This window comes from Pyxicephalus adspersus, chromosome 3, assembly GCF_032062135.1.
Source record: "Pyxicephalus adspersus chromosome 3, UCB_Pads_2.0, whole genome shotgun sequence".
Lineage (NCBI taxonomy): Eukaryota > Metazoa > Chordata > Amphibia > Anura > Pyxicephalidae > Pyxicephalus > Pyxicephalus adspersus.
The window spans coordinates 46,227,317-46,255,253 of NC_092860.1; the positions used below are offsets into that span (position 1 = coordinate 46,227,317).

Here is a 27,937-nt window from a genome sequence, read left to right on the forward strand (position 1 = left end):
CTGGATCACCCAGCTTCACTGATGAACGTGTATACTCCCCAGCCTTGGAAAGATTTGATAAATCAGCCCAACAAATATTTTACAACTATTGCAACAAACAACAGAAACAAAAAACAGTGGCAAATACCTATACAGGAAAAAGCCATTTTTTGCCTATGCTGGCTATAGGCGTGTGTAAATAAACTCTGAATATACTCTTCTGTCTGTATCTGTATATTTGTTTTATCTGAGAATGTTTTGAAGCCAGATAAATAGTATCCTAAAATGAGGCTAACAATGGATGCCTCTCTGTTTCTCTCAGTATAGGTTTTCTTTAAACACAGACATTCTACGCTTTTGCTATGTTGTAATAATCAAAGACAACCTCCCCCACATGCGGCTCACAATGGGCTCCGTGACTCTAGCGTCATATAAACAAGATGCAAAGCCTACAGATCAGTAAATACAGTAAAAAAAAATACTGACAAACCAAACAATTAAATTTGAATGGTTGCAATGGATCATAACATTTCTTTTAGAATTCTTTGAACATTGATCTAAATTTATCAAATCTGTTTAACTATTTTTATTTACCAACATCTACCTACATTGCAGATGGGTACTCTATGTCAATGGAAAGGAGAGAATAACTGACTGCCCTTCAGTGAACGATGGTAGATGGCATCACATTGCAGTTACATGGAGCAGTAGTGATGGGTCCTGGAAAGTGTACATTGATGGAAGACTATCTGATGGTGGAAAAGGATTATCTGTTGGAATGCCCATCCCTGGTGGGTAGCAGTACCCCTTTATCAGATATCAAAATATGTTGCAATTAAGAATCATTTGCTATGCAAAGCTATGAATAAAAGCTGTGTTCAATGGGTGTGTCAGCTGTATTCAGTGTTACATTGTATCTCAAACCAAAACACTTGGTATTTTAAAAGTGATCAATTATTCACATTTTCTTCTATGTCTTCTGTATGTTTATGTTTTTTTTTTGTTCTTAGGGTGGGAAGCTCAAACAGCCTTTGTCTATCAAATAGTTGAAATTGTTGCTGATGAAAGCCAAGGCAACAAGGGTGATTTACTAAATAAGTCTAGTCTGTTCACTTAGCCCCCTGCAAGGAATAATTCATATAGTTTAGTAAATGGGATGAAGTTCTGCGATCCAATCATGTTTCAAAATAAAAAAGTTTGTTTATTCGTATTTTCTTGAATTTGATGGTGTGAGTCTATTCTTTGCAAAGCACATTTTAACCACATCTATAAGGCTAAGTGAAATATGTTTTGCAGAATGCTAAGGTACTTGGCTAAGTGAACAGCCTTAACTGCTCATGTCAGTATTATTCTCAGATGCATGCATATAGATGTACCTGAAGGATAGGGCTCCACTTGTTACTAGTGACATGTGAATTTGCTTAAACACCAGATAACAACAAACTAACTTTAATTTTATACTTATGAAGATGTTAATGGTATTTTTCTGATTTTTCTTGCATATTAAATGTACAGATTCTGATATTCTGATTGTATAGGTGGGGGAGCATTAGTCCTTGCACAAGAACAAGATCAAAGGGGAGAAGGTTTTAACCCAGCAGAATCCTTTGTGGGATCACTCAGTCAGCTTAATATTTGGAATTATCCACTTTCAGCAGAACAGGTAAATAAGGAATATATTTGTTTTGTCGTCTTATGTGTAAACTACCCTTTCTTAATTACAATGTTGCATCAATTATGTAAAGAATGTGTGCTGCAGAGGTGTATGATAATCAGTTTTACTCTATGCTACTGCTGTAGGTGAGATCTTTAGCTACATCATGTCCACGTGACCTTCAGAAGGGAAATGTGTTGGCATGGGCTGATTTTCTGCCAGGTGTGGTTGGAAGGGTTAAAGTTGATCACAAAAGTAAATTCTGCTCAGGTAAATATGTAAAAATCTGTGTCACATGTGTGTTTAGCAATCGGGAGCTATTGTTATTTAACATGTTTCCATTGTCTACCGTGCAGACTGCCCACCATTGGAGGCATCTTCACCACATTTGCGCGCATTGACCAGTGACCTTAAGCCAGGTTCCCGGATCAGTCTTTTCTGTGACCCAGGATATCAGATTGTAGGAAGTTCTGAACAACAGTGCCTAAATCTGGGAGAATGGGATCAACCGCAACCAAGATGTGAAAGTTAGTATCCTATTACCCAGAATGGGGAATGCCACATAAATGGAAGTGAATTGGGGCCTAAAACTATATGACATGTAGTATGTTGGAGGCTTTATTTTGGATTTTATTCGTATACTTTTTTAGAATTTTGTAAGCTGTATGAGTTGATGTTAGTAGATTCTCAAGTTTAAATTCATAATAAATCACACTTGAAACTAACATTATGCAGAACATGAAGTATTAGTGTTCTTGTCATAATATGTATATATTTACAGGTTCCAAGTACCTGTGCTGTAATTGACATACATTTCTATTTCATTTTTAATGATGTGTCAGTTTTGTTTTGTTGCTCCATAAATCCTAACTTATCTAAGGGATCAGCTGTGGAAAACCTCCTCATTTGAGAAATGGTGTTAACAGTGATGAAGATTTCTTTGCTGGTAGCACGGTGACCTATCAGTGTAACAGTGGATACTACCTGCTGGGAGACTCACGGATGTTTTGTACAGATAATGGAAGCTGGGTTGGTACTTCACCTAAATGTCTTGGTATGTTCAACTTTGCTTGTTTTTTTCCTAATCAATACAAAGTAGAGCTATAACGTCCATTAGCATATAGCCCGGGAGGTGGAAAATCAATGACCGTAATGGAGTTCTGTCCATCAAACTCTGACAATCTCATAGAGTGCATATGAGGTGAAGGGAAATCTGCTGAAGAAAAAACAGACATGAGTTCTAATTCAAAACCAAGAGTTAGCACACAGCAGATTTTTACTTTTGACCTGGTTTCTGATTTGATAAAACAATCAGATCTGAAATTAATCTGAAGGGAATTTAGAAGCAATTGGGACTTAAGAAACCATTTTTTACATTCCAGTTCTGGATAGATCAGACAGATTTGTTCACTTGTACTAAGTCAAAAAAGGTTGGCTTGACACTATAACACAAACAATTCTTAAATCAGGGAATCGTGGGCCTGATTTATTAAAGTTATCCAAGGCTGGAGAGGATACACTTTCATCAGTGAAGCTGGGTGATCCAGTAAACCTGGAATTGATCTGGTCCACTATTCAAAACATTTGCTAGTTAAAAGCAAATTACTTTGAAGAAATCCTTTCGAGGTTTGCTAGATCACCCAGTGAAAATGTATCCTCTCCAGCCTCGGAGAACTTTAATAAATCAGGCCCGGTAGCTGAAGAGCTGTCAGCATAGTCAACACATTATTAGAGACCAGTTCTGTGGTTTGAAATTGCCAGAAAGGAGTTTTGGTGCAGGAAAATCGTCTTAATTATACTCATTAGTTCTCTGGGGCTTCAATACAGAGATTTACCTTCACTTTCTGTGAAAAGGACCACCTTTTAGCTAAACAGAATGAAGGAATTCTTCCAAAAGCAACGCCAACAAAACTAAAATTGCTTTAAGTTATTGTATTTTAGTATAATGAAAAAAAACGTTGTTTATGTTTGTCCACTGAGAAAATGTCCTTCAGTAGTGTTTTACGTCTGTTTTTATTGTCAGTGGTCACCATTACTAAGACATGCTAAAAGATGAGTTTTTGAGAGGTTCTATGAAAGAAAAGTATTGCCGTCAAACTCCATGATGGCACCATAGGACCAGGCTATGCTATGTTAAAGTATTGATAAAATCATGAAGCTGCAAGATTTAAGCAGTTTGGAACCACCAAATGTGGTCATTAAGACAGAGAGGTTAAGATAAAAGGTTAAAGGTTAATACCCAGTTGATTACTCCTGCATTTGGGTAAGAATACTGCATGGGTACATATACAAGTCCAGACAAGTCCAGGAAACACTAATCTTACATTTGATTTCACATATATGCTATTTATTTTCAAGCAACCAAGCAATGGCTACCTAAATAAATATATCAAACATGTCTGTGCTTTTGACATAAAAGTGCTTTGACATAATTCATCACTTGATAATGGGGTATAAAATGAATACTATACATACAAAAAAATATTTATAAAAAATGACTTTAGTCTGGTGCATGTGGAATGAACAACTATGTTTCATTTTGCACTGCTATTATGAAATTCCCCTTTTGTTGAAGTATGAAATTACCAGTTTGTTGTAAACATATTTTTGTTGGTCTCTTAAATAACACCTAGAAATGAAAGGTTACACCTGTAAAATAGAAGGTCATTTTCATGTTTATAAATGGCACCTAGAGAACATATTCCTGAATGTAATAAAATGTATCAGTTTAACGATAAAAACTGATAAAATAACCTGTGACTTTATATGTATTTTTTTTATTACTCTCTCTTTTTGTAAAGATGTTGATGAATGCGCAGTTGGATCAGATTGTGATAAACAGGCGTCGTGTACAAATACCAATGGCTCCTACATTTGTACATGTATCCCTCCTTATACTGGGGATGGAAAAATGTGTTTAGGTAACAACAAATTTTTTATTTTTGTTTCCAAACTCAAACACCCTTTAAGTGTCTCCAGAATTTGGGAGACTTGACTACCTTTAATCTTAGGATTATCCCTATCGGACCCATCTGATGATGACACTGATAAATGATCTCATGAACATCCTCAACTATTTATATCATGCCTGTTTACAGAAAGATGTTTTATACAGCTAACTATAGATATGAAATCCCTCCATTTACATACATAATAATTTGCAAGTATGCATGTTTATGGACATGGACAGACAACTCTGGGGCTGGCCTTTTTTAAGAAACACCATACCATTCCTTTCAATCCAATTATTCCACATTATACATTTGTTTTCCACAAACGTATTTAACTTTGGAATTGTAAAGGCCAGTGTCCTGTATTGTTTTGCCCTAGTTTGATATTTTATTTTAACACAATCTATTGAATGCAGGAATTTAAAGTCATTTTTACATTCAAAGTGTAGAAATCTGGGTGCATATTTTGTTGTTGTACGGATGTTTGTGTGTCTTTGTATGTAAATTGGTGTGATAGAAACCCAAAGACCATTTGCAATTATATTTCCATTTTAGAACCTCTCAAGTGTAAAGACCCAGGTGAACTTGAAAACGGGAACTTTACTGGTAAAGAGTTTGGTGTCGGGAGTGAACTGAGATTTTCCTGCAATGAGGGTTACAACCTGATTGGAAGTGACAAGGTGACATGCTTAGAGTCTGGTAACTGGAATGCTGAATTACCATACTGTGAAGGTACATAATCATTTCAACTGGGTATATTGTATTAGCCGGAATAGAAAAGGTTTTCAGAAGGTCATTCCACCCAAAAATTCTGGAAAGGTGATCTATCAGACAGTTTTTAATATCTCTTGGGGACACAGTTGGAAAGGACATGTCTGAGTGTTGTTCCCGGTTCTTAACACCTGCTGTGGCCATTATGTGGCTTGCTTGCTTCCTTCTCAAATTGAAATTATTATTTGATATTTAGGAGATGTGGATGCTGGGACACACCATGGGTAAATGGGGAAGAATAAACCTCAATAAAAACTGAAAAAAATCACTGTGTCTGGTAATCGGGGAACAATTTTGCCATTCAGGATGCAACAGAAGTTAAATATCAATATTGGGAAATTACTTTTAATTTAGAATAAGTTTCATTTTAGTCATTAAATAAATACAAATTAGGTTTTAAGTGTTAAGTGTATTTACACTAAATGCTTACCTAAAACTATAATAAAATGTGCATATATCGTTGGAAATTATGTTTGATTTGGTTCAATGTTACTTACATTTCACAAAGTATATCTTTGTTTTAATATTTCTTTTATACAAATGAACAATCAATACTCAGTGTACTCATCACTTTTTATATTTGCAGTGCATTCTGCATTTTAAAAAAAAGTCCAGCTGTACCTTTTCCCTTTTTTACCTGATTTACCTAAAAAATTATTTGGGTCCATATATGTGATCAGTAAGGGAAATAATATTTTTATTCTGTTGATATTCATGTCTATTCACAACAAAGTCTTTTTTGGGCAGTAAATCATTCTGTGGTTGTAGTTTCATTTGCACCACCTGCAGATGTTAAACATATAATGTTTTTATGCAATGTTTTACATTTAATATAGTGGTGGTCACAATATTGTATGCTTTAAGTTAATGCATGTTGCTGATCACTTATTGTTGATCCTTACATATTATATGAACCATGCAGGCACACAGTTTTTTTACTTAGCCAAAGTGTCCAGTGTTGGTCTTTATTATTGTCAGGTGTCATCTGTGTTGTAGCTGTCTATATTTATTGTCTTTACAGTGCTATTCTTTAAAAAATCCCGTTTTACAATTTTGACTTTATCCCTTTACATAGCTGTGTCTTGTGATAAAACACCAATTCCAGAACATGGCACCATTGTGGGCTCCAACTTCACTTTTGGAGAAAAAGTTATATTCAGGTAAACTGTTGTTAGGTATTTTTTTTTATAATCCTAGCACATCTTTTGAATTTAAAATACCACAATAGCACAACCTAATATATATATTGTTGAAAATTTTGTATTTTCAGTGTATTCTGTAAATCAGAAATGTGAGTAATATTTTTCTCTTATGCAATGCAGATGCAATGATGGGTTCATCTTAAAAGGTCATGAGGAGAGTATGTGCCTTGCTGATGGTTCCTGGAGTCACGGAGCACCAACCTGTGAATCAGTAAAATGCACCAAACCAAGTGAAATAGCTTTTGGAAATCTTACCATCACTGGCTTAACATTTCAGTCAACTGCTTCATATACGTGTGATATGGGATACAGGTAATGCACAATAAAATGCATGAAGAAACTGTTAAAAATATATAGTCTTTAAGACAAGGGCTATAATACTAAGGCTTTTTTTACTTATGACCTTTTTTTGGAATTCATTTTTAGGATACATTTTTCTAATTTCTCATAACATTGTAAGTAATTTGCAGCTTAGTATACAAGAATGTTAAATTTGATAGTTTTGTACTTTTAAAGGCGAATCATTTACAATCCAAGATTTAAAGTAAACATAAGATGAAGAAAATAGGAAATTAAATTTTGAATAAATTCATCTTAAAAAATCAGATCCACAGATTTCCTGTAAGAGTGATATAACAATAGCTGTATTGGTCTGTGGGGTTGCTACTTAAATGAAAGTATTTTAGTTTGTAGAAATAGAATGTTGCTTGCCTATTACAGGCAATTTTTGATTTGAATACCCATGCAGTGCCATCCCCTGTATCAATCTGCTGCTTGTGCTTATAATGTAAAGTCACAGGGGAAAAACAAGATTTGTAACCGTTTCTGAATTGCATCAGAAAAAAAATCAGGTCTCCTGTCAGGCTGAACAAGACTTTTCTGTGGGGCAGATCTGCATAAAACTGCTACCATATACAGTATTTTCTCGCTGTAATTAGCTGTTTGCCTGTAGCTGAGCTTTTAATTGTGTAAGCAATGTAGTGACATTTGATTTTAACTTTTTCATAGAACAGAACAAGTCAGTGCAACAAATACTAGGAATAAACTGCTATCTCCAACAGTTTGTGAAAGGCTTCAAGGCTGACAGTGGGGCAAAAGATTAGTAAAAAGTAAAAAAGAAAGTAAAAGTACATTTCCAACTGTGCTATTGAATCTGTGAAAGGAGTTTGAACAAGGCAACAGAAAAATAAATAAAATGTTTACGCCACTGACTTCCATCTTTGCTTGTTTTGATTTGATTAACAACATTTATTCTTAGCTTGCAGGGTCCATCAACCTTGGTGTGTGAATCTTCAGGAAAATGGAACAATGAACCTCCAATCTGCAAACTTTTAACCTGTGGACCTCCTCCAGTTGTTAAAGATGCAATCTTCAAAGGAAAAGATTTCACTTTTGGAAATAAAGTGACCTATACTTGCAAAGAAGGGTAGGAAAATCGATATAGTAAACTTCTATTTCAGGAACGATATACAAATACATAAAGCCTTTCAGAGTCCATGACTGTTATATTGAAAGGCAGTTTTGTGCACTAAAACTGTTTGTAAGGGCAAAATATTTTTTTTTACTTTTGGATACTGGAAGGATTAGAATTCAAGTCACCCTGTCTGGTGAAACCGTTAGTAGCAAAACAAAAAATAAGAGGAAAATCGGTCAAAAGGAACCTGGATAGCAGTAAAAAAGTTTTGATACTTTTCCACTATACCAAAAATTAGAACAAAAATTTGGTCAGGTCTTGACTTACATCTAATTTAGGTTCAAAACTGTCCTAAATCTCATTTTCATGTAGTGTAATAACTGTTTTTTTATTTATACACACAGGTATACTTTAGTTGGTCCTGAAACTATAAACTGTCTGCCTACTGGAAAGTGGAGTGATAGCATTCCTCAATGTATGGCTGTATCATGTGATGAGCCTCCGAATATAAATCACGCCTCCTCAGACAGTGCACATCGATTATATGGAGATACTGCATATTATTACTGCTTCGATGGGTACAGTATGGCTGATAACAGTCAAATGTTTTGCAATTCACAAGGAAAGTGGGTACCACCTGAAGGTAAAGAAATGCCCCACTGCATAGCCGATTTTTGTGAGAAGCCCTTGGAGGTTCCATATGGCATCCTAGAATCTATCAACAAAGCAAAGTTTGTATCAGGCACAACAGTGAGTTTTAAATGCATGGAAGGGTTTGTATTAAACACAACAGGCAAAATTGAATGTCTGAGAGGTGGAGAATGGAACCCATCACCATCTACTATTCAGTGTATACCTGTCCGCTGTGGAGAACCACCCAGAATGAAAAATGGTTATGTCATTGGAAACAATTACAGCTTTGATGCTGTTGTAGCCTACAGCTGTAACAAAGGGTATTATATAAAAGGGGAAAAGAAAAGAACATGTCAAGCCTCTGGAGAATGGAGCGGTCGTTTGCCAACTTGCCATCCAGTATCTTGTGGCCAGCCACCCGAACTTGAAAATGGAATTGTAGAGGTGTGTGTGTTCACTTCTTTTTGGATTTTTTTTAAAGCTCACTGTGCTTTTGATACACTGCACTTAATTTGTGGTCAGATGTATGATAGCATAATACTTATTTGTGAAATGACAGTCTTTGAACATATTAGCTCTTTCAGAACAAATAAGGATTTAAGACATACGGTAGTTCACTAAGGAAACCCCTGCTGGCATGCATTAAAACCTTTGCTCATAAATTGTAAAGTACTATGAGTCATTTTCTACAATAAGATTATATAATCCTGCTGGTTTCAAAGGAAAGCCTAGAAGAAAGCATTGCTGCAGAGGTTCAATTTGATACAGTACATGGTATATAGTCATAATACACTGGCCAGAGATTGGAGCTGAAAAATACAATATAGTAATGTTGTAAAGTGTCCATCAACAACTTTAAGAAAAGATGCTTATGTTAAGAGTTTCCACCGTTAGTGCACACCTGAATCTTGGGGGTATAGCCACTTTAATTATGGAACCTCCATTACATCCCTAAGAAACTAGTACCCAAACGGTATTCCTTCAAATATCCGAGTGATAAAAGACCGATCAGGAACCACCACTGTACATTATCATCCACCCCCCTCCCCATAGAACAGAATGATGCTGTGTGTACAGAACTTAGACTGTCATCTGTCAGTGGGATCCATCACAAAAGATTGTTTCCAGCGACAGTTATCTTATATGTGTACATTGCTTTAGACTAGTGTCAGTGTTGATTGGTATACATTTGCCATCTGTGGACCACATTAATCTACACATCAGTTTACCGACCAGTATTTCTGTATAGTTGAATGTCTTTCCAAAATTACCTGGCTCACATAGAATTAGAGAACAGACTTGTGCTCAGGTTACTTTTTTCTGCATCTTTTGACATTTTACTTTAGTTATATGCTGTATTTGTGTATCATTTATTTCCCCCAAAAATTAGGACATGAAGTTAAATAGGTGCAGTATGTTGAGAAAGAGAAGATTATAATTTTTACTACAACAGTGTACTTTTCTTTTATAGGAAAACATTAATATTAATAAACAGGATTTATATAGCGCCAACATATTACGCAGCGCTGTACATTAAATAGGGGTTGCAAATGACAGATTAGTACAGACAGAGCATTGTTTCATCCTGTATATCAACATACTAAAATAACATGTGAACACTTACTCAAGGCCACCCAACCCAATTAAAATGCCTAAGCTTGAATCATCTGTTAGTGTGTTATACCTTTCGTAGACTGTTTTCTGGCAAGGTCTTTTATTTCCAAAGGCCTAATCTAATTTACATTGAGAACCTCAAAAAATGTTGCTGCTTAAGTCCCAAGGCTAAAAGAGCCAATGGTAAATTTAGCTCAGATTTCACACAACTGAAATATCTGAATAAGTTAGATTGTTCATGTTTATTACCCAAAGGAAATTGTTAGAAAGGATATTGCAAACTTGTCTATCAAAATATTTATATCTAGTGTAATTTACGGTACATACTTAAATATATGTAAGCAGCCATTGATGTACTCATTCCATATTCAACCAAGAATGCTAATTGCCTGAATGTAAAACTGATCTTTTGGTGTCAGTAGTTTCAGCTGTGAAACAAGCATAGAGATAATGGTGTGACAAGGTATGTGACAATTAGCTGAACACATGAACAACATTCGATTCTTGGGTTAGTGAATCAAAAGGTATTAAAGACAAAAAATTAGAACACCAACCAGGCAAGCTGTACGTAAAGTATAAAGGAGAATTAAAAGTTTATAAATTATATTTTCATTAAAAGAATGCAGTCAAGTGAAAAAGTAAGAATGTTCCATTGACTTTTTCAGCATACTTTATAAGGCAAACATTAACTCTTCATTAAAACAGTACCTACATATAAGGTGACATAAAAAATTGACATTCTCATTTTCCAAAAATAATAATAGCAATACGAAGATTAACTGAGATGGTATAAACCAGATTCATTATTATTAATATTATTATTATTTAGTACAGAAATGAAAGAATGAGGTTTGAGGCTCAGAAACTTGAGTGAAAGGTTAATTATGTATTTATAAACTTTTGATTCATACATAATTATCATGAACAATAGTCATATTATATCACCTATCTTGTTCACAAATCACAAAAGCCTCAAACCTCATTCTTTCCTTCCTCTACTTATAATTATTCAGATATAAAGAGGTGGATCAAAGCTATCTATTGGGGAAGGAGAGAAAAAATTCTTTTTCTCCTACCTAAAAACCAGATTTGCCAGATTTGTAAAACCTTTAAAGCAATATATATTTTTAATATAACCAGTTTAAAGACCAGGTTCTCCCCAGGCACTTTTAACTGGGCGCACCACCTGGCACTTTTCAGCACCGACTTGGCTGTTTTTGGGTGGTTACCAAAGAGTTTGGTCACAATACAATGGCTGCCACCCACCTAAAATTTCTTCCCACCCGGCTTAAAAAAAATTCTGGGTTGAGCACTGGACAAGTATACTATTTATTTTTTCAAAGATTATCCAATAGCATTTGGTATTACTATCTACACTAGGGGTAGGCAAACTCCAGCCTTTAGGCCAGATACGACCTAGACAGTAGTCGGTTCCAGCCTAATGCCCCCCTGGTCGATCCGGCCTAATCCTGGCTGGCAGGGGATGGCAACCCGCAGCTCTGGAGCAGCATGCAGTTCTTGAGCCTCTTTTTTATGCCTCCCTTCCCTATTTATCGCCACGTTACACTTCCGCCACCGGGGTAAGGGGACATTCCCTCTCCTCCGTATGCATTGCAGAGGAGGGGGATTTCCCTTTAGGGGCATTTCTGGTGGGGGCGGAGTCATCAGCACAGGACTCGAGAGAGAGAGAGTCCGGCCTAGTGTGCCTTCTTGACCTCCTAAAATGGCCTAGTAGCCAAAAAAGTTTGCTGACCCCTGATCTACACTGTTAAGGTTAATTTTTTTTATCAGTTTATCTTTGATATACAGTATGCATTATAAAATACCCCTTAGTTTTTTATTAATAACTGCACTTTTCTTTCTGCAGAACAAAACTGGAGTTGTGTTTGAAGATGAGGTTTTTTACTCCTGCAAGCCTGGATACAAACTTGTTGGCAGTCCTAAAAGAGTATGCCAATCTAACAAGCAGTGGTACAGTGAGTCTACACCAAGCTGTGTTCTACTAAGTTGTGAAAAGCCACCACCTATTAAACATGGATTTGTTAAGGGAGCAACTATTGATGTTGGTTCAAAAATTGAATTTGTGTGTGACGAGGGGTATGAACTTATTGGGGATACTAGTTGGACTTGCCAAAAAAATGGAAAGTGGGACAGAAAACAAGTGCCTACTTGTGTTCCATCAAAATGTGAAGATCCACCATTGTTACAAAACCAGCTGGTCTTACAAGAAATAACAAATGAAATAGGTGTTGTGAAATTTTCCTGTAGAGAGGGATATGTTTTACAAGGCTCTTCAGTGTTGCGATGCTTGCCTTCCCAGCTCTGGAATGATACTTTTCCTGTGTGCAAACTTGTTATCTGTCCTGAACCTCCAGACATTGATTTTGGTGACCCCAATATTGAAGACCCCGAATCAATGCCTTCTTTTCATTTTGGTAGCAAGGTGAAATATTCTTGTATGGATGGATTTTTGCTTACAGGAAAAGCTGAAATATCATGTAATGCAGATGGTTTATGGAGTCCCGATCTTCCAAATTGTGTTCCTGTAGAGTGCCCTCAACCAGATGAGATTCTTAATGGTATTGTGGATGTGCAAGGACTTACCTTTCTCAGCTCAGTTCATTACACTTGTAAACCTGGGTTTGAATTAACGGGAAACACCAAATTAATTTGTGGAGCAGATGGTCATTGGATTGGTGATATACCCATCTGTAAACCTATAAAATGTCCTCCAGCCAAAGAAATTCTAAATGGCAGAAGTTCCTCCCAAAGTCTCCATTTTGGTCAAACTGTAACTTACTCTTGTAACAAAGGATTTAGACTTAAAGGACAGCATGTGCTTACCTGTTTGGAAACTGGAGAATGGGATGCTGAGACCCCTACTTGTAAAGAGATATCCTGTGATCCTCCTGAAGCTATTGAAAATGGATTTGTTGAAGGAGCTGACTATAGATATGGTGCTGTAATTATTTATAGTTGTATGCCAGGATTCCAGCTCACTGGGCCTGCCATACAAACTTGTGAAGATTTGGGATGGTCTAGTTCTGCTCCAATGTGTGTGCATACAGACTGTGGTCTGCCACCCCATATTGACTTTGGTCGTTATAGTAAACTTCAGGATTACATGGTAAATGATGATTTAAAGAATGAAATGTCTGATAATATGTCAAATGACAATCGTTCATTGAACAATGAAGTCTCAGATTTCTTATATGGGACTTATATTTTATATTCTTGTTACCATGGGTATGAAGTAGTGGGCATACCTATTTTAGCTTGTCAGGAGGATGGAACGTGGAATGGAAGTTCTCCTGTGTGTTCACCTATTGAATGCAGCATGCCAATAGCTCCTGAAAATGGCATGGTACAATACACTGATACTACACTTGATAGTGTTGTGAATTACAAATGCAAATCAGGGTATGAACTTGTTGGATCAGAAAACAGCACATGTTTGTCCAACAGAAAATGGAGTAATGAAGCACCACAGTGTTCTATGATCTTTTGTAAGGTACCCAACACCATTTTAAATGGATACACAGAAGTGTTGAATTATTCATATACAAGTGAAGTACATTATAAATGTGAGTTGGGCTATACATTACATGGCCCAAACAAAAGAACGTGCCAAAAAAATAAACAGTGGGATGGAGAGGAACCTATCTGTATTCCTGTTTCATGTGGGCAACCACCAGCACTGATAAATGGCCATGTTATGGGAAAGGATTATAATTATGGGAAAAATGTTGAATATCAATGTCATGAAGGTTACACGCTTATTGGAGACATAAAGAGGACATGTCTTGAAAATGGAGACTGGAGTGGAATAATGCCATCTTGCTTAGAGATCATATGTGAAAAGCCAAGTGCTATATCAAATGGAGAAATAACAGAAATAGAAGATGGTTTTGGAAAACAAATAATTTTTAAATGCAGCCAGGGATATAACCTAAAAGGTGCATCAATGCTTACTTGTCAGAAAGATGGGAAATGGGATGCACAAGAACCATTCTGTGAGCCAATAGATTGTGGACCTCCAGAGGATATTTCACATGGTTTTCTTAACAGCTCAGGCTTTAATTACAATGAACATGTTCACTATGTTTGTTTCCCAGGTTATGAGATACATGGAAGTGCAACACGACAGTGCTTAGCAAATGGTATGTGGAGTGGAGTTCCTCCCACTTGTCTACCTTGTGAATGTCCCAAACCATCTATTCAAAATGCTGTGGTCATTGGGGAAGATTTTAGCTGTGGACGGTCCATTGCAATTAAATGTCAGGATGGCTTCAAACTGCTTGGACCTTCTGAACTTACCTGTCACTCAGCTGGAAAATGGAGTTTAGGCTTTCCACTCTGTGCTAAGGTTTCTTGTGGCACTCCACCCATTATTTCCCATGCATTTGTAAATGGAAGCAGTCTAACAGCTGAGAATGCCATTTCATACAGTTGTGAGACCGGATATGTAATGCAAGGATTATCAGATCTCATCTGCACAGAAGAAGGTATATGGAGAGGACCATATCCCAACTGCCTGGTTTTATCCTGTGGACCACCACCTGTAATTCCAAATACTGTGACAACTGGTGATTCTTTTACCTATGGAAGCATCATTGAATACCGGTAAGAATAACATGCCTAGATTATGTGTGATCCTGTATTTTTTTTGCAAGAAGATTAGGTAAAAGTATAACGATTAAGTAAAAGGAGATAAAGTAAATGTTTGCATGGTGCACTGCTGCATTTACTTTGACAGATGACTTAACACTGTGACCTGATATTTAGGAATGAGGCGGGCTGCGATGTTTAATATTTTGTAGCTTTTTCTGTCCCTGTTAAGTCCAATAGTGCCGCAGGGTGCAAATATTAGAAAGTAACTTCAAGAGGGTTTTTTTGTGCCAGATACAAATGTTCTTGGCAAGGCTGTGCCTAAATTTCATGCTGTTAAAACAAACAAACCACATGGCCTGAAGCGACATGTCAGTTTCAGGAAGTGCACCACAACCCCAGCTCAACTGTGTTTAAACGTATGCACAAAATGATTCCCAACTGCTCCCAATTTGGTTGATAACTTTATATGAAAGTATTCATACTTTAGTTTTTAACCAGATCTTGGTGGGCAGGGAAGTGGGAAAATGTCACATTGATGATATATTGTATTATTAAATTTTAACTTATATAACTCTTTTTGAAGGTGCCAAGATGGCTATATAATGAATTCAGATGTGGCAACAAGAACATGCCTGGAAGATGGTTCTTGGTCAACAGAGGAAATATCTTGTGTTCCCAGAAAATGTTCATTACAAGCAAACACAGTAAAACTAAAGGCAAATTATGATATTAATAAAACCATAATTGTTGATTGCAAACCTGGTTATACATTATCAGGACCAAGAACTTCAACTTGTATGGTAAAATGTTTTTATTGCTTTAATATTCAAAGTAAAGTAATGCATATTGTATAATATACAAATGATATATATATATGTATATATATTTGTGTATATATACATATATATATATATTTATATTTGATCTTAAAAACTTCTTAAGATGCATAATTTTATTTCCATGTAAAAAGGTATAAAACTGTACCCTTATTCATAAAAGAAAACAAGCAAGACCAATAATGGCTTTAAAATATACATAATTTGCTATTGTACTAAACAATAAAAGGCAAATCATCTGTTTATTTTTATTTAAATATTTTATTTTAATTGAAATCATGTGATATATGTGTAACACATACAGGTAAACTAGTCATTTACTAGGGCCCTGTCTATTGGCTTGTTTAAATGGAATTATTTAGGATGCTTCTAGGATCATTCAAAATAAATAGACAAGTGCATTTGATCTCATTCTGACCTGCATCTAACCTGCTTTTAGCATGTTTAGAAACCCCTTAGTCTTGTATGGGATTCCAAAGCCAAAAGTGCCAAGTCAGCCTTTGTGATGCAAAGCGGGGTATTAGGAGTCTGCATATCTGCTGACATACCCTACTGACCTTACATTCCCAGTGGCCCATTTAAGTGATCCATTTAGGGGAATAAGTTTGAAATAGCGATATTATTGTATTATTACAATGCTATCTTCTATCCAGTTGGTTGACCCTTTTAATTTTTTCTTTCTGAGCTCCTTTGTTTTAAAAGCCTCCTGTTAACAGAAAAGCTAAAAATTAAATTCACAAGTGTTGAGGTTAGAGAAGTAGCTCACCCCTTTACTAAATATTCCAGTCTAGGTTCAAAACATACAAATGGTTGGGAGTAAAATGGAAGTACTCCTAGTGAAACTACTAGTACAAGGAAACCAGGGAGGACATGACTACTCATCCTCCCTTTTATTGGCAGCCCAGGTAGCCACTGCTCTCAGGTTCTCCCCCTCATGCAGCGTAGCATAGCAGTAGAATAAAAATATATTTATTGCCTCTTCCACCCTCAGGACCTCCTCTTCAGTTTTGCAATTTGCTGTCACTGCTGTTTCATTCCCAAATCTTCTAGTATGGCATATCACATGACATGCCAGATACCTTTAGAGTAGAACAAAGGTGAGTGGCAGTGGTAGCTGCATAAAAAGGAGGATCTGATCCTAAAGGTAATATACATTAATGCACCAATGCTGCTCTGCTGCATAGGAAGGGGGAGGTAACTCATAATGGTGGCACTATCGGGGGTTCGGATGGTTATCATAGTAGCACTTGTTATGGGGGGAGATCACAATGTTGACTGTGCTGTTACTTCAAGGTCATGGTGGTTGCACTTTTTAAAGGGGTACACACTTTAATTGGGGAAGAGGGTGTTCCTATTAGCTGTTTATGTCATATGATCCCTAACAGATGGCCTCAAAATCTTGCTTCTTCTGATGACTTTACTTTTCCTTTGTGTGTATATATATATATATATATATATATATATATATATATGATATTGTGATTTTTTGTTAATTTTGACTTATTTTTCATTTAGACTGATGGTAATTGGCTACCTCCATTGACTGATGATATATGCACTCCAATATCATGTGAAAAGCCTGTGGCACCAAACCATGGATCGGTGCTTGGCACCAGATTCCTCTATCAAGACACAGTTTTGTACCAGTGCAATGCAGGCTATGAAATAGAGGTAAATCATTATTTGAAATGATTGCTACTTCACAGTATGCAATTGCATTTTATCTAGTAACCCATAGCTTTTCCACCTAGTAACCCACAGTTGATACTATAAATGCAATAATAATTTTTATATATTAATTATAAATGTAATACTGTAAAACATATAGAAGTTCTGCTGTGGTGACTTTTTCCTTGTATAATTCATGATTCTGTAAAATCACTATTTGCCTATATCACTGTACACAGAAATAGTATTTTACTATTATAATACTAGTAGATTTACATAGCATGGTGTATTATCTCTGTTATATGATAGAAACACTGAACTCAATTGTAATTTGCTTGTGACAGGCAAAGGTACCTACAACATTTATGACTGTTGATCACAGTGTATATGACCCACTATTGCTATTATCTTCTGTGAAGAACAATATTCCTGTTGTGTGATGCTGAAAGTTGAAGGGTCATGTGTGTTTAGGCAAGAGTTGAAAGGTTATTTGAAAACTCACAGTAATTTTATTAGCCATGTCTTAAGGAACATTTATCAAGCTACTGTTGTTTTAAGCCTTTCATGACCAGAGCTTTGAAATCTACATCAAGTTTATTAGCATCAGTGTGCATTAGTTATGTTATAGTTCTAGGACTATTTTTTTTATTTTGACATCTGGCCTAGGAATTAAGAACAAACACTGTTGTGCTCTGCGGCAAGCTTAAATAGTTTTCTAATTGCAATGGCCTTGCCAGTGTGGTTCAGTTAACTATCACCTTATGTCTAAAGTTGCCCAAAAAAGGCATTGCAGATATAATTTTTACTAGCAGAAATCAACTTTTACAGTTTCCGATAATTTGTTAAAGCAAATGCTGCAGGCCAACATGTACTGCCAACAGTAGTCAACATACCCATTATTGTTGTCTCACCCACTGTCAAAACCAGCCTAGAGGGACATAAATCCATTTGGTGAAGTTACTGACTTGGAAAAAAATAACTCTTTTGAAGTAACACAGCATGAAAATACCGGCAGTACATTGTTTCCTCAGGAATTCGAACATCTAAGTAATATACTATCTTAGACTTTGTTTTGTATAAGCTCAAATCCAATGTAACCTAGCGATGTAAACCAAAGAAAAACACAGATTGAAAGGTATTGTAAGGTCTACAAATGTACTTGGGAATGCATTTTATTTAAATTCGACCAAAGCTGAATTATTTAATCTAGCTTTGCTTTAATGTAACATTCTCCAATAATTTCTCAGAGTGACTTGTTAAACCTAAAAATGTTTGCTGCCTGTATTTCATTTCAATGATTCATTTCAATTCACATTTTATAACAGAACGCATATAAAACCATCCAAGCACTGCCTAATTTACAGAAGCAGAAGTTCTGAAGTGAGTGCTAAACAAATACAATAATTGATGATAAATTACACTCATGCATATTTCAGAAGCACCAAATGTTTTTTTCTATAACAGTCTGAATGCTTTTTACGAAGTGAGATAATAGTTTTATAAAACTGTACAGCAAAACAATTTTTAAAGGGAAAGTATGACTTTTCCCAAATGAAGAAGATATATACTCATCAACCACTTTATTAGATACAGCTGGTAAACTGTGATAAGTTGAACTTAAAGTTGAAAAATGAAACTTGAATTCAACTCAGATATGCTTACTATACATTTCATGTGATACTGTGGTTCTGATCATTTTAAATGTCCGGATTAGGTTTATTAATCAGTTATTTTGTTAAAGCTGATCCCCTAGCAAATAGCTGAATACACAAATTTACAGGATCATTGCCTAGCTACAATCATTGGACCTGATTTATTAGGACTCCAAGACTAGAAGATTGATTATCATAAGTGAAACTGAGTGATCCAAGAAACCTGGAATGGATTTCCTAAAACCATTTGCTATCATTTGGAATTTCCAGGTTTGCTGGGTCACCCATGTTCTCCCATGATGAGTCTTTCTTTAGACCCTGAGCTGTAATAAATCAGGTCCATTGCATGTACTTCTTGTAATCCAGCCCTGAGATTTACAAATCCAGCCCTGCTTTTGTTAGGTGACAGCTAAAAGTTTTTTTTTACTTCCCTCAACTTGTAACTGGATGGTGATAAGACAAGCAGCAGACTGATGAACGCATTTCTTTGACACTCTTCATTCACCTTTTACAAGCATGCTCCATGACAGCAATATAGCACTACAGCACAGCTGTTTATGTTGCTTGATGTTTGTACTTTAAATTGCTCAAAACCATCTAAATGTGGGTACTTATACTCCTTGCATCTGAGAAAAAAATTCATTAAACAGAATTATAGTTCTACAAAAAAACCCTGCAAAAAGGCAGGTTTATTATTTAGGAAGGGATAGGCAATGTCCCTTCTGCACACCTACCTGTCTGACCGGGGATGTGCGAGAATTACATATTCCAGCCTGGCCAGTCAAAATGAGCAAGATCGAAACCTGGAAAAGAAAAGAAGAAAAAAAGATGATGGCTCCCATGAAGGAACAGCAACAGCTGAGTGTATTTCAAAAATTGCTATTGGGCAGGTAAAGCTGTTTTACTGCAGAAGGGGCACCTGTGCCTTCTGTAATAAAGAACTTGCCTGCTAGCAATTATTTTAAGCAAGTTGTATTCCACTTTTAATGATATCCTAATAATTACAAAGCCATATATTAATGTGTGTCTTTCATGTCTGTCTGGTGATAAGCTTTAGATTTCTGAAAGGTTCCAATCTAAACTTACCTGAATAGGAGTTTCTGGGTCTGCTCTGCTGGTATGCCAGTCATAAGGAATTCCTATCTTACGTTTTGAATGTATTTATTTTATGTTATTGAGATTGGTAACAAGATAATCTGCAACTCATAATAAACCACTAAAACAGGTGGACTGGAACAGTGCACAAACCTATACTAAAAACCTTTCAAGCTTTGTTGTATATGATCACAATGGTTTAGACATGATCAGGAGTATATTTATATATTTTTATTTTTATATTCTGTATATTTATATATTCTGTATATTTTTCATATTGATCATTTCTCCTTTCTTTCAGGGACCAACTGAAAGAGTTTGTGAAGCTAACAAATCATGGAGTGGAATAGAACCTCGATGCATAAGTGAGATATTTTGCTTAGTAACATAAAGTTAAAATAGTTTAAAAAACACAATAATATTAAATCAACAGTTTTTATTAACAAAATGCTTGGTAATTCTTCCATAAAGGTACTTGTTCAGACACTTCCCATCATAAGGTGACAATGATTCCTGAGCTATGTCCTGCTTTGTTTAACACTATAATAACATTATAATTACAATGCATGCACACTTTGTTGATTCTGTGGTTCACTGTCAATACCAATAGGAAATTATTCCAGAGCCATGATTTACAAACATGCATTTGAATAAGGTGCCTGAAATGCTGAAGCAGATCAATACAAATGGGATGAAAAAAAAATGGAAATATGAAAATATAATTTTATTTGGAAAAAAAAAACAGTCGTTAGTAAATTTCACCCATCTAGGGTTTAGATCTACTTATTGATAATGCAGTTTTTTGCCATTCATGTTGTTATATGTTGTGTTATCAAAAAGCAATCACAGCATGGTGTTGCGCTAAAGTTATGTGAGTTGGTGTGTTCTGATACCATTTTATTTGAATGGCAAGCAACCTGCAAAATGCATGTACGTTACGATTATAGCACACCACAATGCACAGTAACTATGCTTAGAACTAACTATTCCTGTTATTATCTCATCTTGTTTCCAGTCTGCCACCACAAGTGATAAAAATTAAAAGAAAATTTCCATTACTGGAATTACCAACATTCCTATAAGAGACTGATAAATATGTCAGGTCTCCATTTTTTAAGATTCTAACAGGAATTATCATATTGACAATGACATTATGTCATTTATTTATGTCATTTATATACCTGGATAGAATATTATCCAAATTTCTTTAGAGGAATAGTTTTGATAACTTTTTTGTTCTTATGTAGGATAGTCCAACAGGGCCCAAATTGTTTTGCAGTATACCTTCACCGGCCCTTAGGAAAGACAAGTGAAGAAGCCTGGATCACATAGGTTCCACCTAGCAGAATTTTAGCAGTACTGAAATTTTGTGAAAAGATAAATGTATCTTTGCCATATTATTGCTTAGGTGAAATTTGTTTGAAAAATGATACCATAATAAAACCTATTCCAATCAATTAGTAGCAAATTACTTGCCATGGCAAATGAAAGGGTTTCATAGGCAAAACATTCAGCATGAAAACAGCAGTGAAATTTGATTGTGGCAGCATTGCAGGGGTATCAGGTTTGGTAATATAGTTCACAATACAGTATGTACAATATATAGGCATAAATGGGCATAAATGTGGCTATTTTGGTAATACATGGATAGAAAATGGGCAATCTTTACAAATGAGCAATCTTAAATTATGCAGGCAATAAGCATATATCTGAGTGACAAACTATATTGACAACAAACAGAAAATCATGGAACTGTTAAAACAAATCCAGGCTTGGCATTTTATGAAAAATAATTACGCAGTGGAGAATGTTTTTGGGTATGATTTTTAAATTAAGTATTTTCTATTTAGGAATAACCTGCAATCCCCCAGAAACTTTGGAAAATGGGAATATTCAAGGCATAAGCTATTTTTATGAAGATGAAATTCACTATAGTTGCAATCAAGGCTTTGAAATTATTGGGCCAAGTCGAAGGATTTGTCATTTGGATAAACAGTGGCGCCCCTCTACTCCTCCTACGTGTGTGAGTAAGTAACTGAAAATCATTTTAAGTGAAAAGAATTACTTTTTCATGAAAGTTTATTCATTACCGTAAGAGCTTTAACTTGTGTTACTGTCAGTCTTATATATATTTATATATAATTTCGGCTAATAAGGCACTTGACAGTAATCTAACTCAGTTATCTCTTCTCTTTAACTAACAAATACCATTACAGATTTTTATGACTCTTTAACACTTAAATGTAGTATCATAATGTGAAAGGAAGTAGTTGGTGTTTTTTTATGCAGTGGAAGGCATAATTGTGTAGGAAATTACATTTTATCTATTTAAAGAATTTAAAGAGAAAAAAAGAATTACTCATTCAATCGTCGGCCTTCATTGAATGTTTTCCATCACATTTAACTTAAAAGCCTATCTAGGTGCTAAAAGTTCTAAATTCGCCCACCTTAGGTCTCTAAACATTAGAGTTTGAAAATATCATAGTTCAATGTTTCACCTGGAAAGGCTGCAGACTGCTGTTTGATTGAAAAGTAATACCTACCATCACTCTATGGCATTTTAAATCCACTTATCTGTCAAGCAAGAAAGATACCAAGGGCTAGAATGGTATACTGTATTAGGATTTAGTGAACCTCAAGAATAAAGATTGGGACAGTGATGGAAAATTAGACTAGGTACAGGGAAATTATACTTAATGATTTAATCCCCTACCTGTTGGATCCTTGGGTGTAGTGTAGAAAAAAAAAAAGATAAGTTCAGGTTGGCAAATACAAAGCTGAATTTACAAAGCTGTAACAATCATTGTTTTTAGCATTTAGAGCCCATGAGAGCATGGCTTAAATTGGTGCTTATTATACATGCTTTTTAGCTTAGTGAATTGAACCTTGGGAGTTTGTATTTCTGTTGCAATAGATACAAGATTTATTAATTAAGACTCGATTCACCAAAGTGAATGACTTTTACTGTTGTTCCTTTCATTATGTTATCTTACGATAGTTTCCACCAAGTATGTTTGTTTTTCTAACATAAACAGATTATTATTAAAATAATATTATTATTATTATAATATATATTATTACAATATAAAGTTCAATAGAAATATAAAATCTAATCAAAGTCTAATAAAAACTAAGGCACTCTCCAGCAATATTTGATTGACATGTCATATATGAACATTGATCAGGAATGCCAGTTTTTTAGACAATTGACTTTGAGATTGGGATTGGGGGTATGGGAAGTGTTATGCAAGCGGGTGTGGACCCACTGTGCCACTGACCGGGTACACTCCAGAGGGGCGTGACTAAGCAGCTACCAGGTCTTCACTGGAGCCTCTGAGGGTGAGGATAGGTTTGGGCTGCGGGGTAGCTGCCAGGTGCCACTCCAGAGCAATCCCCAGGCCAGTGGCAGCTGACCACAGGAGTCAGGACCAGGCGGTAACCAGGCAAAGTCCAAGAATGTATTCCAAGGTCAGGGTCAGGCAGCAAACAGGCAAAGTCCAGAAACGAATTCCAAGGTCAGGGACAGGCAGCAAACAGGCAAAGTCCAGAAACGAATTGCAAGGTCAGGGTCAGGCAGCAAACAGGCAGAGTCCAATAAACGAAGGCAAGGTTCGCTACACAGCAGAGCAAACAGACAAAACACCTTAGCAGTGAGAGTAACGCAGGTAAGCCAGAGATTGCTCAGGCAACTTCCTGTAATAGGAGGTGCCTTTAAATACCTGCAGGACATGAGCCATAGGCTGTAGGAAACAGAGGGCGTGTGTGTGTTACCTCAGAGACACACCCACGCCAGCTCACACATCAGAGCAAGTCCCAGCGTGAAAGAAATACTGACATGGAACATAGGTAGTGGGTTACCTGAGAGATAGGACCCGGCGCCCGTGCCTGCGATTGGGAGCAGCGGCACCGGCACGGCCTGCAGTGCTAACAGGAAGCATGAACAGTGGCCATTGACTGATGGGCCAATTAGTAAGGAAGTATTGTAATAATATTGCTATTATTACAGTTTATTTTATATACAATGATTAAAAATGGTGGGAGTGCTCCTTCATACTCCTTCATAACAACCATTCCCTATAACATCAAGCAGCAAGGAGCTCTCCTGCTGACTAACCCCCCCCCCCCCCCCATGTATGCAATACACAGTTTAGTAAAAAAAAAATGGCAAGGAAAAAGATAATGAATTTTAAAGTGGACCGAAGTTCAAATTTTTTAATATATGTAAAAGAGTGAACAACAAAATTTAATTCATTAGTGGAACACAAAATCAGACGTGCAGAAGAGGCACTTTTCCAATAAGGGAAAAGAGATGACGATCTCACGCATGTGTGGTGAGATCAGCTCTCTTTTTTTCATCTTTTGCAGCGGGCTACGTCACCCGATCTTGCACCTGCTCAGCACAAGATTGGGTGACGTAGCAAGAAAACCAGAAAAGAAGATTAAAGATGGCAGCACTCAGTGCTTTCTTTGCATGGGGAATACAGAGAATTCCAAGACGGCGTGGGAGCAAATTGCAGAAAGCAATCTAATGGATTAAAGGTAAGTGTGATTTTTTTTTTTTTTTTTACTTTAGTTCCAACAAACAGCAATATTAGCTCTCATCGAGTAATACAGATAGTAATACAGATAAATGATTGATATAAGGTAGATATAAATTATTTACCTAGTTTATCTAGAGTCAGTACTGAAATAAATGTGATTTTATGTACTTAATTTCCAATATATGGATGTGTAATAGTCTGTAACATTCTCCCTTATATTTGTTTATGCTACAAAGAAAATTACTTTGCTTTATTATCTATTCTCAGGTGTAACATGTCAGCCGTACCCAGTTATAGAGAATGCCATTTGTGTTTCAAGAGGAAATGCATACAATAGTAACGTTACCTACAAATGTAATCCTGGTTTTCATCTTGTTGGGCCAGGAAATATAACATGTCTTGGTGATGGAACATGGAGTCAACCTCTCCCATCTTGCAGAGGTAAGCTGATATTCAGGCAAGGCCAAGAACTAACAATAAAATGCATAGGTCACAGCCTAAGAACTGTTTCAGACTGGTTAATGTCTTCATCAAATGATAATATAATATTGCTTTTTATGTAAGTCTGTTTGATCCAAACAATATAACATGACCGTAGGTACATTTACTAATATTCTTATTGCATAGTTTTTGGGGTCTCGGAGAATAAAGCTCCATTGCAATAGTAACAGCAGGTATGTAAACACCTGCTGTTACTATTGCAATGGAGCTTTATTCTCCGTTTTGCATCTGTAATTTTGTTTAATATGAGGTATGGATTGGAAGGGCAGAACAGTGGCGCAGAGATTAGCACTCTGGCTTCCCCCCATATTGACTTAAGACTGTGTTAATGACATGACTATGGTAGGGACATTAGATTGTGAGCCCCTTTGAGGGAAATTTAGTGACACTTCTTGCTGCAGATGTAGATTCCATGTTGATTGAGTTGGAAGTTTAGTAATGCAGATGATGAGTTTCTGAGATAAATAAGTCACTGGTTAAACGATAACTATACTCTGTTAGAGAGATTTTCTCTCCTTGAACAACCTTTTACCAGATGGGGAGGGGGTTCTAGCAATCCCCTATTTAATTTAAACCTTTTAAGTAAAGATAAACTTTAAAGTAAATCTGAACTGCTCATCTATTTTTTTAAAGTTCCACAACCATAATGGAATGTACACTGATGCATCTATTGAACATTTCAGAAACAAGCTCAATAAAAGAAGTAAGTCTGTCCATTCCCTGGTGATCCCAGCAACAGCTCCATTTTCTATTTGAGTAGATAGCTTGCATGCTTAATAAAGGGAAGTTGATTCATAGTAAGGAGAACTACACAAGGAGGGAAGACAGATTAGACAAGTAAAAAGTATGGATGAGTTTGTTTCCTGCTTTAGAACAGAACATACTGATACCATGTGTATTAAAAAAATACATCCTTCTATACTTTAAAGTCACAATCCTACCCACCTCCACCTCTCCCGTTCACACTCTTAAAAGTTGGAGATCCCACAGAAAATGTGGACACTCAGTATAAAACTTTGGGTTGCTCAAAGGGGGTAACTTAAAAGATACATCAATTGTACAAATATGCAAGGTTGGAAAACACACAATTCCTTCTAAATCAGAAATATTTTTGAAATCACCAATACTTATCTAAACCTAAAGCTTACTTACGGTATAAAAAGCATTTGTGAAGCATAGATTGCAGAGTTATAGGCACAGCTAAATTAACCTCTGAGGCAACATAAGTTGTTTTAATACTACATTTACATTGTTACCTCTAATATACAGAATTACACAGCTCAGTAAACTAGTAAACTAGTAAACTAGGTTTTAAGTTGAAGGAAAGGACCTCCAAGCCTATATTCTCTGGAATATTGCCTCTGCCATGCGCAACACAGGACAGGCAGCGGGAGCTTAGATAACTAATGCTAACCAATGGCTTAAGTCCTGGTGTAAAAGGAAAGGGTTTGGGTTCTTAGAGCACTGGCCTGACTTTTCATTGGGGTACAACCCATATGCCAGAGATGGTTTGCACCTAAATGGAAGTGGGTATGCTGTGCTAGGGGAAAATTTATGAGAATGGTGGAGGGATATTTAAACTAGGACAGAGGGGGTGGGACAGTCAAATAAGGTGACAGAAAGGCAAGGGTTAGTCACTAGTGGAGGGTGGATTGGGGATAGTTGGGGGAAGGGTTAAGAATAAGTATAAGGTGTTTCCCATGTTACACACAAACGTTGGATTGCGCAGTAGTATTTGTACTGGAAAACAAGGATTTGGCGAACAGTGCTGGTAAATGCAGCAATGGTTTAAAGAGCTTGATCACTGATGCAGGAAGTCTGGCAAACAAGATAGGGGAGTTAGAAGCCTTAATGAATGAAGAGTAATATGACTTAGTTGGTATTGCTGAATCCTGGCTTTGTTCTCCACATAACTGGGCTGTCAATATTCCTGGGTATACTCTCTTTCGTAATAACAGAGTAAAACAAAAAGGTGTCGATGTCTGTATGTGAAAAGTGATCTGAAAGTGAAAGAAGAATTTGGAGCAGATAAGTTTTTATCTAGGATATGTTTATTTCTCTGATGTTTGAACTCGATGGACTTCTGTCTTTCTTCAACCTGACCTACTATGTAACCATATGACTCTGCTAATACACTATTAGCAGATTAGTAAGGTGCAAATACACTATGCATAATTTCACATTATGGCAAACATTTCCAGGGGGAATGAAATGTATTTTTACCAAATGCTCACCAAATAAGAGATCACAAGTAAAAGCTATTTTGCAGTGCATCTGTTACTTATTATTATTATTATATAGACGTGTAAGGAGTAGTGAAGGGATATATGCAAAATTCCTTCAGTTCAAATATTGATTTTTGACAGTTATGTTCATATCCCGAAATTTTGGTTGATACTTGAGTATATATGATAACTCTTCTTTAAGGAAATAGTCCCCTTATACTGTGATTGCAAATTTTGGAAATTGGAAAAAGAAAGTGGAAAAACTAAGAATGTGCACACGCAGGACCAAGGACAAGGATTAGTAGCAGTTACAAAATAGTAGTTAAAACAAAAATTGCCATATATTGCATACTTTAGTTATGCATTTTTATGTATTTTGCCTATTATTCAGCACTGTACATTAAATAGAGGTTGCAAATGACAAACTACATAATAGACAAGTACCAACAATGACACAGGAGGAGGGTAGGACCCTTCCCATAGAAGCTTACAGTGTAAGAGCTAAAGAAATTTAGGAAGGAGATATACATTTTTTTTAATGGAAGTAGAAGCACACCTAATGGGATGAGGAAGGAAGCTCTGGAGAAGAC

At 36.1% G+C, this 27,937-nt stretch overlaps 1 protein-coding gene across 1 annotated transcript in view; it reads left to right on the forward strand.

Annotated features, from left to right (window-relative positions):
- SVEP1 (sushi, von Willebrand factor type A, EGF and pentraxin domain containing 1) overlaps positions 1-27,937 on the forward strand; it is a gene marked incomplete at its 5' end in the record, with an annotated part of 170,821 nt that overhangs the window by 124,152 nt on the left and 18,732 nt on the right. The window contains 17 exons of the mRNA XM_072406782.1: positions 595-770; positions 1,518-1,642; positions 1,780-1,903; positions 1,990-2,160; positions 2,514-2,687; positions 4,435-4,554; positions 5,140-5,316; positions 6,431-6,515; positions 6,678-6,869; positions 7,816-7,983; positions 8,376-9,048; positions 12,086-14,841; positions 15,413-15,629; positions 17,181-17,336; positions 20,382-20,445; positions 21,931-22,107; positions 24,889-25,062. Of these exons, the coding sequence (XP_072262883.1) occupies positions 595-770; positions 1,518-1,642; positions 1,780-1,903; positions 1,990-2,160; positions 2,514-2,687; positions 4,435-4,554; positions 5,140-5,316; positions 6,431-6,515; positions 6,678-6,869; positions 7,816-7,983; positions 8,376-9,048; positions 12,086-14,841; positions 15,413-15,629; positions 17,181-17,336; positions 20,382-20,445; positions 21,931-22,107; positions 24,889-25,062 (5,729 nt within the window). The remainder of the gene's footprint in view (positions 1-594; positions 771-1,517; positions 1,643-1,779; positions 1,904-1,989; positions 2,161-2,513; positions 2,688-4,434; positions 4,555-5,139; positions 5,317-6,430; positions 6,516-6,677; positions 6,870-7,815; positions 7,984-8,375; positions 9,049-12,085; positions 14,842-15,412; positions 15,630-17,180; positions 17,337-20,381; positions 20,446-21,930; positions 22,108-24,888; positions 25,063-27,937) is intronic.